Raw genomic sequence first — 18,066 nt, forward strand, 5'->3', positions numbered from 1 at the left:
GAGATCTAGAGCAACAAAAATCTTTTACATGGTATACCTCATCTATATGAAGCATCAAAGTCAATTTAAGATCAATCCATCTATTTTCTTGTACTAATCACCAATCTGGGGAGGGGGAGAGGGCAATAATAAAAAAAAAAAAAAAAAAAAAAAATTATGATTTAATACACAAATACATGTACCAAGACGTACGACAACAGATGTCTGACACTGAGACCATGGAAACAAGACAAGGTTATCTAGCATAGAAGCAGCCTATAAAATGATCAATATTGAAATCCAACCTATTGACACCATTTAGTTGTATATCTGCAATAGCCACCAAGGGACAATGCTTGGTCAGGGACCACCACAGATTAAAATTCAAGTGTTGGGGAAATCAAACTATGTTCCATGTTCGTAGTACATGTATTTGAAATGTCCAATCAAAGTTTTCAAACATTTCAGAGGTCCCTAAATCTGATTTCATGGACTTGGCTTATATTTTGTTTCAACAAAAAATATGTAATTTCCTACTCAATATTTATATGTATTTGCTTAAAAATATGGTTTTGTTATCAATTTTCTAAAATATAAGGGTTTAGCTCAGAATTGATGGGTGGGACTGCCAGATTTAAGGGTGGGGCAGACCCACCCATGAATAGCCTGGGATGAACCAAGATAGTTATTAATGCATTCCTCTATGTGTCTGATGCAGAAAAAATAAAAAATAAAAAACAAACTACTGACTTTGAGTAATTTGAAAAAAAAAATCGCTTTTGGACAGTTCAATTTTAAATACCCCTCTGCATGATTCTTAGGTCACTCAAAACTTGGAACCAGTTTAGTATAGTTTACTTGAATGCCTTTTGAATTTTAATTGTGTGCATTTTTGTTTACTATGTTTGAGAAACTCAATTTTTCATTGCTTGGCTTTTGGTGGATGACTGTCTCACTAGCAATGATATCACATATCCTATTTCTATTTGTATTGGAAATGTAAAACAAAGTCATTTTGTAGTTTTATTTTAAGAAACTTACCATTTTCAAATATGTTGCTGATACTGGCTAGATGGTACCCCTTCTGTCTCCCACCTAGTGCCTGGCAGGCCTTATCAGCATCAGTAAAATTTTTAGGAGTAGTGAAGACCCGGTAACATTTGTTTCTAAGAGCCCTGAAACCTGATGGGCAGTTTCCTTGCATCAATGGTGCTAAAGTGGTGGGTTTTGGAGTTGTATTGGATCTTTCACATATAAAACCTTTCTTTTCTGCACAATGAGCATCATTCCATTTGCCTATAAAAGACATCTTGGTAAAAAAACATAGGTTGCACTCATTGTTGTGCTAAGTATACCATTTCATACAGGAAGTTAATATCAGACAGGAATCAAAATCACTTATAACATCTACATAATGCCACATGCAAAATTTGATATCAATCTGTCCAGTGGAAGCCAAGATTTTGGTAACGCATATTTTCTCTTTCATTCTATATCCATAGCAAAAAATGTGCAGGTCTCATGGAACGGAAAGTTGGTATTAGATGAGAACCAGAATCAATAACATCTATATAAAGCCACATACCAAATTTGCAATCAATCAATCAATCCAGAGGGACATATGGACGAGTGATTTCATGATATAATCAGGCAAAATTCATGGACAATGAAAGAAGCATTGTAAACACAGTTTAGGGTAGTAAAATGTCTTCCATCCTCATAGTATTACCCATCCCATTTAAATTTTCCCCTACATTAAGTGATCATTGTAGACCATAAGTTCTACATAGCTATGTAGTTTCCCCTTTCCCCATATTAACTGACCATTATAGACCATACATTCTACATAGCCATGTAATCCCCCTGTAACAACTGACCATTATAGACCATTAGTTCTACACAGTCCTCAGCACCAGCAAAATCATTAGGTTCGCCTTTGTTCCAGTTCATGTAGCGTGGAACGCTTCCGTCAGACCATCTGTAAAACAAAACAAAATACACAGTGAAAGAGGGGTTAAGAAATAGTTGCACTCAACAGATAAACATACAAAGACAGACAGACAGACTGACAATGCGATTTCTATAACCTCCAAACTTGATCATACCTCTTAACCTTTGGAACATTTCATGTGAGAGCTAGTTTATTATGTACAAATTTAATAATTGTTTTTTCACAGAAAATCTAACCAAAAACCTTCCACAAATATTACACTTTTAAGTGGAAGATCCTAATTTTTTTTGGGAGTCTTCACCCTAATGTGGGAGGGTTAACAGGTACACTTTGATGTGGGGATTATAATAACCAATGTAATGGCCAGCCCTTGATATAATAAGGATAAAGTGGACTCACTCTTAGTTAAAACATTTAAGGATGGAATTTTTCAAATTTTGTGACCAATTCATGTGATATGACTAACTTTAGGGTAGTTTACACATCATAAACAATGATGACTGTGAAGCGATTATATTTATAAACAAACTAAATTGTCCCTAAGTTTGTTTATATGCAAGCATAAATTGGTAAAAATTTAAAAAAAAAACCAAAAAAAACCAATTCATATAATTTTATTTATATAAATTGATTCCATTACAAATTTAGAATTCATCCTGAAGTAAAATGTTATTTATTAAGAGATTATCTGAATTGTTGGCAGCCACTAAATTAATGTTAATGACATCACAGTAAACATACAGTCCTTGAACTAAAATGCGCAACAATTTGACAGATTGATGACCGTTGACTGATTGAGACTGATAGATCATTGAGGGATTGATGACTGATGGCCGCTGAATGATCTGATTGCAGTTTTGTTATGTAAAATGACGTAAGATATGTTTTGAATAAAAGAAATGTAGAATAAAAGTATAAATTGATGTTTAAATATATAACATTATGTAAATATGTGTAACATTGAAAAAGAAAACGACAAAAACCGTAAAATACATTGACCGCACTGTGGTCACGTGATGCGATCACCAGTTAAATGGATCGGTTTGACGGACTGATGACCGACCGGAAACTGATCGTTGATCAATGACCAATCGCAATTTTTTTGCACGGATCGGTTCAGGTACTGTACCACATCTATTTATACAAAATAAATAGAACAAACAAACCAAAATACTTACCTTCAACCAAATTATATCATTGATACCAAACAAGCTCGTGATTTCAGAAGTTATTTGACATTTTATAAACAGCTCAGCAAGTGTTTTTGTCTAAAAATGTTCCAACAATAACCAAAACAATACATCTTCTACTATTAGCTTTATAGCAATCTGATGATAAAGGAAAGAATACTAACCCATAACCATATTTAAAGTCTATTTCACTGAAGCCAGTCCAAAGAGCTCTAGATGAAATATTGGCTGCTATAGACTGGACATAAAGTTGTTCAGATATAGAGGTTATAGACACCAGGTCAGCATTGTATTGGCTGCAATATTTTCTTGCCTCTCGCCATGTCTTGGCATTGTCGCCAGAGCCATCTTGGACAATGTAGCAGTGGCCATTGTAACTCTGCCAGTTAATCAACCCCATGGTTCTCTGGCATTCTCCAGCTGTAATTGATAATGAAATATGCAGTACCATTCAATGTAAAGATCAGGAAGATAAAAACATGTACAATAGGGTATGTAAGTCTCGTTCTAGTTTCATTTTCTTTACTGCAATTTCAATGTAGAACATATTGAAACCGAAGCCCAACCTGTATTTTATTGTTTACTTCCAGGTACTCGAAACGCTGTATAACAATGCAAAATCTTCTAGTTTATGTTTTTCTTACACATTTATCGTGTAGAAATAGTTATTTATCATATTTATCAGTATTTTTTACACAGGAAGATTTTTGCCCTTAACACTGAACTCAACGCTCTCTAAATGACAAATCTCTATGCTTTTGAATAGTAGATTAGGATCCATTCTTGTGAAATCACGGGGTCACATGACAAGACTTACATACCCTATACCTGAAATGATCAGTGCAAGTTCAAGTACCATAAGCAAAATCATAATGTGAGGAAGGCAATGGGCTTTAAGTGTGAGTAAAGTCCGAAGGTTCCAACTAATTAGACTTCATGCCATTTATCATTTTGTCAAGTTGTTAAGAAATTTTTCATAGATAATAAGTGGGAGATGGCAAATTAGTAAAAAAAATATTGGAAGAACTGTTCTGGGTTTGATGTCGATTGCAGGGTTTTATCAAGATCTTTCCAACAGGAAGTAACATTTTTGAAAAATAACAGATGTTTTTTAAACGTTTGGTCTAGCCTGTATTTTTACTATTTCTGAAGCTTTAATGTATCCCGATGTAGTGTTTTGCATTGGACAAAAGTTTCTCAAGTGTCGGTATGATGAATTTTAAGACAAATTTCTATACATTTAGGAGTGAGCTTTGTTCGCTTATGATTCTCATAAAATTGATGTGCTTCAAAGCTCTTCAGACAACTGGTATGGTAAAACTTTGATAAACATTTTACCGAACTTTATGAACGTCACAACAGAACTTTTGCCATAAAATGGTTCCCACTTATATAGGCTGCGTCTTTGAAAAACATGAATAAACTTGTCCTATAAGAATTAAAATACATCAGGGAAACATCATTTTATTGCTGATGGTTAAGTAATGTGACATAAATGACTTGCCTGAGGTAATACAATGATAAAATGAAGTTTCCATGATTTATTCCTTAAATCGTGCTTGATATATTAATCATATGTTTCAGTTGACTTATGTTTTTCACAAAAATAAGATTATCCTATGTTTAAAAATTAATTAAGAAATCATTCATGGAGGGAGTAGATTTGTACTCATTTTAACATGGGTAATTCATTTATATTCGATTATTTAACGCTTAGTGACAGCGAGGTGTTAAATGAGAACATAAATGCCAAACCCATGTTAAAATGAGTACAAATCTACCCCCAGAAGGAACTATTTCTTTTCTAATATGACAAATACTGTAATTTTTGTGACAAAAATTTCCCTAAAATGCTCAGGTTCGGTTGAAGTATTGTACAAGTAATTTAGACCTGAGGTCATCACAAAAACAAATCAAATACGGCTCTTCATTTGAAAAGTGATGTTTCTACGTAAAGTATTGACATTACCTATTTAGTGTTCATTCCAGAAAACTGCACGAGAGGGCCAGTGACCCCCTTGTCAGTAAAACGGGGGTCATTTTCAAATAAAATGGGGCCATTAAGGCAGTATGATAGGTGGTCATTTTTAGGTAACAGGAGAGGTACAACCAACAGATAAGTTTGCCTCATGTTTGTATACACTTTATAGTTTAATTTTCAGGTGAGAGGTATACACCTAAAATGAATAAAATATTAGTTGATGTTGTTTATTTATTATGGCATTTCGCTGATTCAAAATGTCATTCATTTTGATGTTTCAGCTCCACTTAGAACCTTTCTATTCTCGTCAGGATTGTATTGACATTCAGTTTTCCAATTTACTCAAAATTCTCTAGATTCCCAGCCGTTCCATTTGTTTTCAGTCAGTTGGCTCATCTGTCATTTATTGGGTGCCATCAGCAGGGTCAGAGATAAAGATCATGTCCCTGTGGCAACGCCTGCATTTTCCCCAAGTAATTTTTATCCGAAAATTCCCCTCTTATGGTCAAGGCTATTGGCGCTTTAAATAACAGAAAAGCGTCCAAACCCAGAACTGAATCTGAAAATTCAGAGATTGACCTACGGAGTACTGTGCGACTGTAGGGGCTAAGTGGCACATTTTTTGTGCGCCATACATATAATATTTACGCCAATGGTGTAAGGTCTGGAATGAACACTGCTTATTTTTTTTAAAAAGTTGTAAGTAAACTGTCTCGATATTTTCACTTCATAATGCAACTGAGGTTTACTTACAGTGAAACCTGCCAAAACCAATCTCTGAATAAAAACAGGAAACCAGTGTGAACCAGTAGCCGATTACATAAAAAATTGTAAGTTTAAAATCTGTCGTAAGTTATGACATCACAACACTTTGAGCTGTTTTGACGTCATAACTTACAATTTATTTCACACGTAAGATTTTTGTGAAAAGTATTGCAGAAATTTTGGAAGTCCATTCATATCAATTTCCAGCCAAAATCTGCCTCTTGTATTCACAAAAATACTTATCTACCTTGAGTGGGTTGAGGTGATGGTGCAGTGGTGGAAGTGAATTGAATTAATGGCACATTAAAGGTTAAGTGACGCTGGCGTAGGATTGGTTGGTGTCGTGAAGGTGTAAAATAAGCCCTTTTTCTGAAGCCTGAAAATAAACAATTAAAACATGAGGAAGAAGTGCAAGGTATAATCAATGTAGTGTCATTATGTAGTAATAAGGTATACATTTTTTGTACAGTGTCAAGGGCCAGTTTCATAAAACATCTCAAACTGAGATTTTCCTCAAAATCCTCCTCAACTCAAATTTCAGCCAATCAGATCACACGAAATTGAAGATTTGAAGAAAATCTCAATTTGAGAATTTTTTATGAAACCAGGCCCAGGATTGGTTAAATCATTGCATGAATAATAAATAAATGAAAAGTAGCTACATTTACAAGGTAAAAAGGAACAAAATATAAATAAAATGAGATAAAATAAAGAAATATTGATTGACTTCAGTAACGAGGGGTTAAAATTATTTCTCTACTTTAGCAAAATAAATTTTACCATAGAGAGTGGAGAAATAATTTAAATGAAAAGGGAAAGTCAGGATTAGATAAAAGGAAATCTGCTAAATATCAGGAGAATAAAATCAATCCATGTTTTCTAAATCACATTAACAAAATAAAAGTGTTACCGTAAACATATGTTTTTTTTTCCTGGATTCTGTACATTTCACAAAATCAAGGTTTCAAAATGATTAGTGTATCTTTGGCCTTTAATAAAAATCTATTTTGTGAGCACAATTTCTTATGTTTATCTGTCAGCCATGAAAATAATGAAAATAGCAAGAATTGGTATATGAAAACTAATATAATCACATTGTGGTATATTTTAGCAAGATTTTTAAGTACTTCGTTCTCTGTCTAAGAATCAGGCAACATGGGTTTAAGATGTGGTACACAGAGAAAAGAAACCCAGAGATTGTTTTATTGCATTATCAAAGTATTTATACATTGTAATCTCCGTAAATTACTATTGAAGTGTTTGCAAATTTTGCCTTTCTACGATATTGAAAGGTCAGATTCAGGTAAAATTGAGGTAAAATGGCGGGAAAAATTTCCTGCATATTTTCCCTATATAAGCAGTAAAAAATATCTATGTAACAGATGCTTCAGGATAAATCTTAATAGCTTTTCGATTGTTTTTTAGATGTATTGAATATTTTTGAAGCTTTTTTCAAAAAAAGACCAAATTGAAAAAAAAATGATGTGTCACTCATTGCCTGATTTTTACACAGAATGGTAGTTAATAAGCTGTATACTAGAAATATTCCTTGAAAGATCCCAATTTTTACAACTAAACTGTACCAATACCAAGTGCGGATCCAAGGATGGGTGTGCCGGGCATACGCCCCAATAAATCGGTAAGAAAAAAGAATGTTTGCATGAAATCTTAATTTTTCACCACAAGTTTCATCCCATAATATTATTTGCCTTGCTTTGCACGGCATTTAATTCAATTAATGGCCCCCCTAAACTCAAATCCTGGATCTGCCCCTGAATACTTACGTGGACCACCAGTAGGAGCTCTGTCAATCATTCTGGAACTGATCCTGGCACCTGAGATAAAACATATATTTCAGATCAGCTATTAGGTTATCACTCTATGTTTGATTTTGAACAAAATAGCCTACTGTGATAGTACCAGATACTATTGTTCGTGGGGTACTAACTTTTATGGTTTTCGTGGGTAGGTCAAACCATGAAATTTGGCTCCCAACTAATAGTAGATTGCCAATGATGCATATACTGAAAATTTCAAAACCACAAATTCAAGAATCCACAAACTTGTGTTTCTTCCCAGATCCATGAAAATTGGTATCCACGAATTAAAGTACTTTCACAGGACTACTCACTGGTTGGTTAAAACAATAGACAATCAAACAGAAACTGTTTGGTAACAATGCAAAATCTTTTATGTAGTATTTTGCTTTAAAAATAAATAATGACAAATTCCAGTAATTTTTAATGCTCTGAAGAGAATATCCTTTCTTGTAGTCTTTGTAAAAAAAACTTGATGCTTTTGAAAATTAAGGAGGTAGACCTTGGATATGTTTGTATCATATTCAATTTCATCAAAGCCTATCAAGCTTTTGTTTGAAGCAGAATAGAATCAATCCAAGTTAATTAGATGCTTACTTAAGATGGATATAAAATGCTGCATACAAAGGTTTCAATGATTTTTAAGAGTTGTCTCCCTTACCCTAGGTCTACCTCATTATATTCATGAATTTTAAATTCCAAGCACTAACAAAAAATTGAAGAAATATAAACTAAAATTTGATGTAGTTGGTGATGTCCTGTGTATGTAAATGCTGTGAAAGAATAATCAAGAGAACCAAGGTTATAGCGGTAATCAAAAGAATGTAATCCAGGGACAAAGACCAGACATGGAAGAGTAATCAAGGGAACTAAGGTTATAGCGGTAATCAGAAGAATGTAATCCAGGGACAAAGACCAGACATGGAAAACAGACACACACAACAAAGAACACAAAGTAACTAAAATCATACATACAAAGTAACAAAAGGAAATGAGCAACTCGGACTCAACTTAAAACTGGGAGCATGGACCAGGTGCAACGGTAGGGTAAGCAACCTGTGAAACATGTATGGGTCAAAATTTTTCCGTCAGAAGTGAGATACTAATACAATAAGAATAGGTGTGGTGTATATGCTAAAGAGACAACAACCCCATCAGAATGAAAATGTCAGCTGAAAGCCACCCTTTGATCTTCAATAAAAGAAGAGAAAACCCTCATACCACAGGGCAGGCTGCAGCTGCAGCTGACCCCAAAACATCAAGGTATGAGTTGCCCTTATATCCTTATATCAGGTGTTTCTAGAAAAGCAGAGGACGCTTACCCTACCGATGCACCTGGTCCATGCTCCCAGTTTTTAGTGGAGTCCGAGTTGCTCATTTACTTTCGTTACTTTGTATGTATGATTTTAGTTACTTTATGTTCTTTGTTGTGTGTCTCTGTTTTCAATGTCTGGTCTTTTTCCCTGGATTACATTCTTTTGATCACCGCTATAACCTTGGTTCCCTTGATTACTCATCCTCAAGTAACATAAAAAGTAAACTAAAGGTGAAAATGAAACTAGACATAGAGAGGCCATAAATTCCTGACTTGGGACAGGCCAAAAAATGCAGCATTTTTAAGTATCTAAAAAATGCCATATGCAGCTAAGAAGCAATTGTCTGAATTTTTAACCCAGATGCATATGTAATATGAAGTCTAGTACTCCTGTTGGTCATAGTTCCGTCCCTCATAGGCAAAACCTTAAATAAAATTACCCACGAATATATATAGCTTCATGGTAGGGCTTTCCTCAGCCTTTCCAGCTACTGAGATATAACTGTCGGGAACTGCTGTTCAACTCCACAATAAGATTTGCCACATATTGGTATGAACACAAAATATACTCAGTACAAAATATAATAAAAGTTTTTTTTCCAATATCACACCTCATATAAACCAAAAATCATCAAATTCTCACAGAGAGTTTGTTGAAGGATTAATATGGAGTGAGGGTGGATATTATTAATATAAAAACCACCATTTGATACTCCAGTTCACATATATAACGACACTGTAAAGCCATTATGTTTTATTTGTTTCTTGGAAAAGGTTGTGAAATGACTATGATAAAAACAGATACAAAGCCTTTTTTCCAATGCACATCTCATTTATAGAATAGTAATAGTCATTCATTATAAACATAAATAACATATATATCTTGAGTTTACCTTTAGCAATTTTGCAGATCCAGTTCCTACGAGCAAAACAGTTAGCATCATTCCACAAACCATTACCAGACCAGATCTCTCCACAGTCCTCAGTGCCATGGTAATTGTCAGGTTGGCGTGGGGCCCAGTGGACGTAATTTAGAGCTGTTCCATCAGACCATGTATACTCTGATATAAACAAATTTCTCAGATCACAATAATATAAAAAAGTTTTTTTGTTTTCATAAGCAATTTGAAAATTTCACGTTTTTTGTACATGTTGTAGTAAAAATTGATGATTTTAGTTTTGCATAATGCAATTTTAGCAACCTCTTATCTACCATTTACATTGTACACACAAATAGAAGTACAAGTCTAAACTGTTGGTGGTATTTCATTCATCTGTTTTTAATTTTCACATCCACAAAAAACCACTTACTCTCTGGTTTTTGGGGCTGATTTTGATATTTTCTGAACATACTCCTTTCAACTTTTAATTTTAAGTTTTACAAAATTTTAACTGGGTCAACTTGTTGTGTGAAACAGTGTGCCTAAATATAACTGTATAGTGTACCCTAAGCAAAGAGTAAATATTGTGTGGAATTTATTATGACATTTTTACAGACCGCTTTTCTACACCAAAATCAGCACCCTGCGAGAGTTACCTGCTACAGTAATTCCACTTACTTCTTTGTTTATTGACAATAGTAAGAGCATTCAAACCAAACCAAAAGTTGCCATTTGTGCCACTGTAAATAAACAAAAAAAATGATAGCATCTGTAGTAGGTGAGATCAACAGACTGACGAATGAAATATCAAGCCTATCCATCATAGAAATACTGCAGCAAAAGAAAAAATGTGACAGACGGTCGGACAAAATTTCAAATCTATCCACCACAGAAATACTCAGTCCACTACCTGCTGCAAAACCTGTGTGACAGACAAACAGACAAAATTTCAAGTATGACAAATATTTTACTTCTTTGAAAGCAAAACAGTTGAATTTTTGTTTAATCTGTGAAGGAATAAAACAACAAACGACCAAATATTATGTATTTTTACACCTACAGCAGGTAGAATTTCCAGAGTGCATTAAAGTCACTACTATTATGGAAACTAGCAAGCTGTGCCCCCTGTATTCTACAGTCCTTGTCAGCATCCTGGTATGGCTTTTGATGGCCTACAGTCACAGCATTTACCTAGAAAGACACATGATAGATTGATTGCAGTCGGATAAGTGATGATGTACAATAAAATTATTTAAACCACTTTGCAGTTTTTTCAGCATAAACCGACCCGAAGTCGTTCAAATCCCATAATCTAACCAACAATTGAAAACAATACTAATATATTAATTCAAAAATACCAGAAAACAAAAATACAGTGCAACCTCTGTAAACCGGCCATCACTGGGACTGACGAAATCGGCCGGTTTTCAGAGGGTCCGGTTTCCAGAGGTACCGGAAATTGACGTTGTTGGTGTGGAAACTGGTTCCGGATGTATACAACGCTGATTAATCTATGTCTGCAAAATACCCTCATTTCATTTTTAAAGCATGCTGACGGTTTGTGCAGTGCATTGTATCTTTTCAAATGTTTTTTTTGTAATACATGTATGTTTCATTGAATAAATATTTTTATCCATGTTGTTGTTATTTTACAAGTTTATTTGTAGAATACCATAAATACATCGATACCGGGGGTCACTGACCTTGAAATACCTGTATATCTGTGTCAGCGTTTAAATGTACAAAGCATGATAAGACCACGTGGATAAGACCTCTTCATTTCGTATGTGAAATTGTCATGCTTACTTTTAGTTGCAAATCTGAACTTCTGAAGATTGTCATTATTTTCAAAATTGCCAAGATACTCGGACTTGCGTTTCAGAATATCGGAAACTGTTGTTTTGCCTATGCCGAATTTCTCGCTTAAAGATTTCTGAGATGGTTTAGGATACTTTTCAGACTCTTTTATCAAATTATTTTTGTCTTCAAGAGTAAGTTCCATGCGGCGACGTTTAGCAGGCGGTTTAGACATTTTAACATGAAATGAATAATTTTAGCAGTAACTGAACTAGCAAGTAAAACGAAATATTTAGTTATGATTTTAATTTATTAACGCTCAAAATTTATAACCAAATGAAATGAAACCATAAATTTAATTTCATTTACTCATAAGACAAAAGAATGCACCGCGGTCGGAAAAGTTGTTTAAATCAAATGAAGTTTGCTTTTACAAAACCGTTTGATATTCAAGGGTTTACAAACAAATTAAAAATATACATGTCGTAAACCACGCCGATCATTGTGTGTGCAAGCTAAATTGCTTTTTAATCATTATCTTAACAAGTCGATTTGTTTTAATTATTATGTTTTGATGTTTGATAATTACATTTAATTACGATTTGCACCTGTATGACATGTTTACGTAACAAGGTAAATAGTGCGGCGGCAATGGTTTACAAGTAAAATATGTCAATCAATAATCAATACACAGAGTGACAGGTAACACGGTTCACCGATTTCTCAGGTAAACAGATTTTGTTTTAAGAGGTCAATATTGTATGAAAACATATGTTTCGTCCCAGAATGTACGGCCGGAATTCGGAATTTAGAGGGGCCGGTATTCAGATGACTTTTTTACTTGAATATATAGGCGTTAATTCTGGACCAAAAATAAATGTACGGTTTTCAGAGGAATCCGGTTTTCAGAGGGGCCGGTTTATGGGGGTTCCACTGTAAAATCACAATATATTATTGTTATAAATTGAAAACATTTTTTTAACACAGATCACTGTCAACTGTCAATCCATTGCACCACCTGTAAATTACATGCACACTTTTAGCGTACTCGAATCCCCCATTGAAATAGTTCTGTAGTTAGGGGGCATGGCTAAAATACGGAGTTATGTTATTCTAAATGGACTATGTTGATCAATAACACTGAACTAATCTGAATTTCACAAAAAATTAAAATATTGATAAATACATTTGTATGTCTTGAGAGGATGAGAAACATATACAGTAGAAATTTGAGGTTTTCATGTAATGAGTTAAAATTACCTGGTAACAGAAATTGTTAATTTCAGTCCAAGCATCAGGACAGGGAATTGGAGCTGGTGTTGTGGTTGGTGGGGCAGGTGAAGTTTTCCCAGTGGCCATTTTCTCACATACTGCTCCAGCTGGGTTGCCACATGCAGTATCTATCCACAACCCCGCAGGTGTCATTGTCTGCATTGCTACACATGTGTAATTGGTCCCTGAAAGAAACACGAAAAACATTTTCAACACTATAAGATGTAATGTGAATTTTTTTTTCCTTGCACCGTGCAGGTCTGGGTGTCAAAAAAATAGGCCTGCAGCAGCGCTAAGCTTGTCGTATAAGGCAACTAAATAGTGCTCAGAAACCTAGCTGGGGGCTAGGCGCTCTGCCCACAGGAGGCTAAATTGCCCAACCTTACCCATCCCTCCCTTTTTCTAGAGGCAATCAAAATTTTTCGACACTATTATCCTTGTGTCCCATCTCTTTTTTTCATTTCATGTTCATTTTATCATCCATTTAATGTTCATCGTCTCAATATATCTGAAATATTGCTGCTCCGACATTAAAACCCAACAATCAATCAATCAATCCTTGCATCACAGCTTCCTCAATTCTTACTGTAAAAATAAATTAATGAAATGTATTTATTACCTGGTCTATTTGGTCCCCAGTTTGTGTAGGACACAATCTTATTAGTGTCAAAGTTTTTAAAGGTTCCAGGAGATTGTAGGTCAGTTGCATCAGTCCAGTAAAGCCCAGATTTTCCTGTCAAACTACTGGAAAGAAAAGCTTGCTCAAACCTGGAAAAAATGTACAATGTTGTTGATTTATATGACTAAAAATACTGTGAATCAGGATATGATGACAATAAAGGCAGTTCTATTGTTTAGACAAGTAAAATTGACCACTAAATTACTCCGAAATTTTTAACAAGGATTATTAGAAAAGAACAACCAAGTCATTACTTGGGGCAAGTGAAATTTTCTTCAACCTGTCTGATATGAAAAAGCTCTCAAAAAGTTAACATCAGTCCACAGAGCAAGCTCACAAAGAGAATACCACCTGCTACAAATGAAGTTAATTATAAACTGTAAGTCCTCCAACAGTAACTACCAGTATATTCTACCATGTACATGTTTGTTTGTTTGTTGGGGTTTAACGTCCGAGCAGCAATATTTCAGCTATATTCAGACGATCATGTACATGTACATATGATGCCCAATCTTCCTTCAAATTTCATCTAATTCCCTTGAGTGGTTTAGGCAGAATTGCCCTTACTAAGTTATAACATGTACAGGTCTCACTAACCACTTCTACCGTTTCCATTACTTTACATGTTAAAAAAGTAATTTTCAAAGTTTCACTGTGAATTCCCAGGACAAATGACATCTTAAAGTTGCATGCTATTGAAGCGTGGAAAATAAGGCTCTCAAAATCATTATGCTAATGGTACAATGATTGTAGATATTCTTCACAAAATTTACTTGAATAAATAATACTGAAAATCCACATTTTTACCTGTTCTACTAACAGACAGCATGGAGACAAATTACCCACACATGTAAACAATATTCAGACACTTTTGTAGTTAATTACATATATGATTTTAAAGTACACATTCTCAGCTTTATTTTGACTACTTTTAATCTTAATACACACAAATAATGCACTTAAAATGCATATGTCTAGGTTCAGTGTGTTCTTGGTACTACATAGGGGGGTGGCCATTTGACCCGGAAGTGGTTAGTGAGACCTTAAAAACATTTTATGAAAGCTTGTGGTATTGTGAGTCTAATAAGACCAAAACTATCAAAATCGGACATAGGACTATAAAGAAATGGTCATTTTTATATCATGCCCCTCAGTGATATTTTCCCTAAATTACTAAAAAATTACAATTTTAACTAACTTGTCATACCAAATTGATACCTATGATAATACAAGTTGTAATAGTAAATATCATTTATCATTATGAAAAAAGAACATAATTAAACAATTTATATCATACCTATTTCATTACTGTGTGATTCTAAGTCTGTGCTGTGCGACTATTTGAATACTTTGAATATTCCAAGCAGTGACGTTATGTATTTCATGGATGACGTCAAGTTATGTGTCACTGTTACTGATAAAAATCTTGTTGCTATGTTTTTTTTAAAAATACCTTGCATAATGCACCTCTTAAAATATAGCCAGATTACCAATATCACTGTACTGATTTTTTGGGAAAATGGAAACAATGACCAGGAAAGGCAATTTTCCTCAAATTATGCATTTCTCTGAAATATGCCATAATTCACCTTATGGTCTCACTAACCACTTCTAAGGTTTCCATTACTTTACATGTTAAAAAAGTAATTTTTGAAGTTTCACTGTGAATTCCCTGGACAAATGACATCTTAAAGTTGAATACCGTTGCAAAGCTTGGAAAATAAGGCTTCCAAAATCATTATGCTAATGGCACAATGATTGTAGAAATTCTTCACAAAATTTACTTGAATAAATAATACTGAAAATTCACATTTTTACCTGTTCTACTAACAGACAGCATGGAGGCAAATTACCCACACATGTAAACAATATTCATACACTTTTGTAGTTATTTACATATATGATTTTAAAGTACACATTCTCAGCTTTATTTTGACTACTTTTAATCATAATACACACAAATAATGCACTTACAATGCATATGTCTAGGTTCAGTGTGTTTTTGGTACTACATAGGGGGGTGGCCATTTGACCCGGAAGTGGTTAGTGATACCAAAACCCTTAAATTAAATCATCTCCCTTTGAAGTCCACAAACAATAAGTATCTTTCTTCATGCACATCTACATATGATGGCCAATCTTCCAGTAAGATGTCATCAAAATCTCTTGCACAATTTAGTTGCATTTACAAAATATGTGTACAATTGAACCAATATGGTGATTCCTAAATAATTCTCAAACTTAATTTGTGAGTAAAAATTAAACTCAATAAAAATTTTCCTTCAGCTAAGGAACAAGTACATTTAAAAACTGCCAAAGGGTCTCAGGCACAATGAGATATTGCCTACCTATCATCAATCTTTACCAGAGTTCCTCCCCTTGAACGGCATGCTTGACTGGACTGGGCAAATGATCTGGTCTGCTCCATAAACAAGTAACAGGACCATCTGAAGCCTACCCATCCCTATAACAGTGTGTAAATAAACAAAAAAGTCATATATACTACATTGGTATATTATATTTTTTTCTCGATTATTTAATTTCACATAAAAAATGGAACATGAATATAAAACCACAATAAATATTCCTACTTGATTACTAGTTTAAAATTAAAATTGTTAAAATACTGAACATAAAAAAAAATAAAACCCCCTAAATTTTTTATCCGGACAAAATTGTTATATATGGTCAAATACTTCTCAACAGTCAAGACAAATTTTTAGCACAAACAGCATTTAAGTAAAGTTTATCAATTTAGTAGTATGTTTTAAACAACCCTACCAAATTTTATGAAAATTTTATTAAAAAAACCTAATAGGAGCTGCATCCACGAGTCTACAACGTTCCTGTGACAGAGATATGAATAGCAGACCCCTGACCGACACAGACTTACTGTATAGCAGTAAATTTTTACGAGGTTTTGGGAACTGCGAAAATAAAAGGTGGCCAAATTTAAGTTCAGATATTGACTTATAATTTTCATTTTGTTAAATCTAAAGATGTGAAAATTAAGGACCGCTCAAATTAAATACCCCTATACCCTTATTCACCTGCGGGAAATTACATGCTATATGGTAATATAAACTTCCATGTGAGGAGGCATAACTTAAAATATTACAGCCAGGGAACACCTGAGGCAGGGTTGGTTTGGCTGATAACTTACAATATCACAGCAAGGGAACACCTGAGGCAGGGTTGGTTTGGTTGTTAACTTACAATATCACAGCCAGGGAACACCTGAGGCAGGGTTGGTTTGGTTGTTAACCTACAATATCACAGCCAGGGAACACCTGGGCAGGGTTGGTTTGGTTGTTAACTTACAATATCACAGCCAGGGAACACCTGAGGCAGGATTGGTGTGGTCGATAACTTACAATATCACAGCCAGGGAACACCTGAGGCAGGGTTAGGTTGGATGAAAACTTACAATATCACACCTGAGGCAGGGTTGGTTTGGCTGATAACTTACAATATCACACCTGAGGCAAGGTTGGTTTGGCTGATAACTTACAATATCACAGCCAGGGAACACCTGAGGCAAGGTTGGTTTGGCTGAACCCTGTTTATATCTCATACAAAGGTACTGATGTTGCTCTTCACAATTCTGGTCTTGCCATCCTCCATCCTGGCAAAGAAAATATAATTAAACATCATATTGGTAACACTGTTTTCCAAAAACTAATTCACATTTTTTTTAATTTGATCTTTTCAGACAACAAGCATTTCTATGACTGACATGGACTACAAAGTTAAACTTGAAATATTGTGATAAAATTTAACAAAGGGAATACACCTCACTTCATGTGGAATTAAATGTCAAATGTTGAACATTTAAGTTGGATTATCTCCCCTTCAAACAACAATTATATTTCAGTGTGTTCATCTACACACAATGCCAACCTTCCTATAAATATCTGCCAAATACCTTTAACAATTTAGGAGAAGTTGTGCAGACATAAAATGTGGACAAACAGACAGTGTGGTTCCAATATACTCCCAAAAACTTCTTTAGCATGGAGTTTAAAAAAGCTCTGCTATCTGTTAAAATAGTACCATGTTTACTTTTTAACTTGTACATTAAGACTCTATTTTGTACCTTAACTTACAGTTTTATTTATAAGAACACAGTTTTCATTAAGTGAACTGGTATGGGATGGTTGATCAACATTCCAGTTGGTGTACTTGGTAACCTCTCCGTTGATCCACTCAAAGTAATTCTGCTCCTTCCGATTGTTCAATCCTATCCATACATCAGAGGCACCTTCTACAATTTACAACAAATATATTATCTGTACTAACTCAGGTCTCTTATATTTCTGGTGCTAATATTTGGAAAATAAAGATACTCAATAGACCAAATTATAAAAAAATAATTTGTTTAAGCAATGAGGATTTTCCATTACTGTAAACTGTGAAATTATCACATCAGTTTTATTTTC

At 34.3% G+C, this 18,066-nt stretch overlaps 1 protein-coding gene across 2 annotated transcripts in view; it reads right to left on the reverse strand.

Annotated features, from left to right (window-relative positions):
- Nucleotides 1-18,066, reverse strand: part of LOC148605948 (lymphocyte antigen 75-like) — a 76,210-nt gene that overhangs the window by 13,061 nt on the left and 45,083 nt on the right. For both annotated transcript variants that reach the window (XM_088547630.1, XM_088547631.1), the window contains exons 30-41: nt 17,734-17,891; nt 17,139-17,252; nt 15,976-16,091; nt 13,568-13,716; nt 12,937-13,133; nt 10,940-11,070; nt 10,558-10,619; nt 9,892-10,059; nt 7,651-7,701; nt 3,285-3,540; nt 1,857-1,957; nt 1,021-1,275 (exon numbers count right to left, since the gene is read on the reverse strand). In XM_088547630.1, the coding sequence (XP_088403756.1) occupies nt 1,021-1,275; nt 1,857-1,957; nt 3,285-3,540; nt 7,651-7,701; nt 9,892-10,059; nt 10,558-10,619; nt 10,940-11,070; nt 12,937-13,133; nt 13,568-13,716; nt 15,976-16,091; nt 17,139-17,252; nt 17,734-17,891 (1,758 nt within the window). The remainder of the gene's footprint in view (nt 1-1,020; nt 1,276-1,856; nt 1,958-3,284; nt 3,541-7,650; nt 7,702-9,891; nt 10,060-10,557; nt 10,620-10,939; nt 11,071-12,936; nt 13,134-13,567; nt 13,717-15,975; nt 16,092-17,138; nt 17,253-17,733; nt 17,892-18,066) is intronic.

This window comes from Perna viridis, chromosome 10 (assembly GCF_037379345.1).
Source record: "Perna viridis isolate PV_CMFRI_1.1 ecotype Kerala chromosome 10, ASM3737934v1, whole genome shotgun sequence".
NCBI classification, from domain to species: domain Eukaryota; kingdom Metazoa; phylum Mollusca; class Bivalvia; order Mytilida; family Mytilidae; genus Perna; species Perna viridis.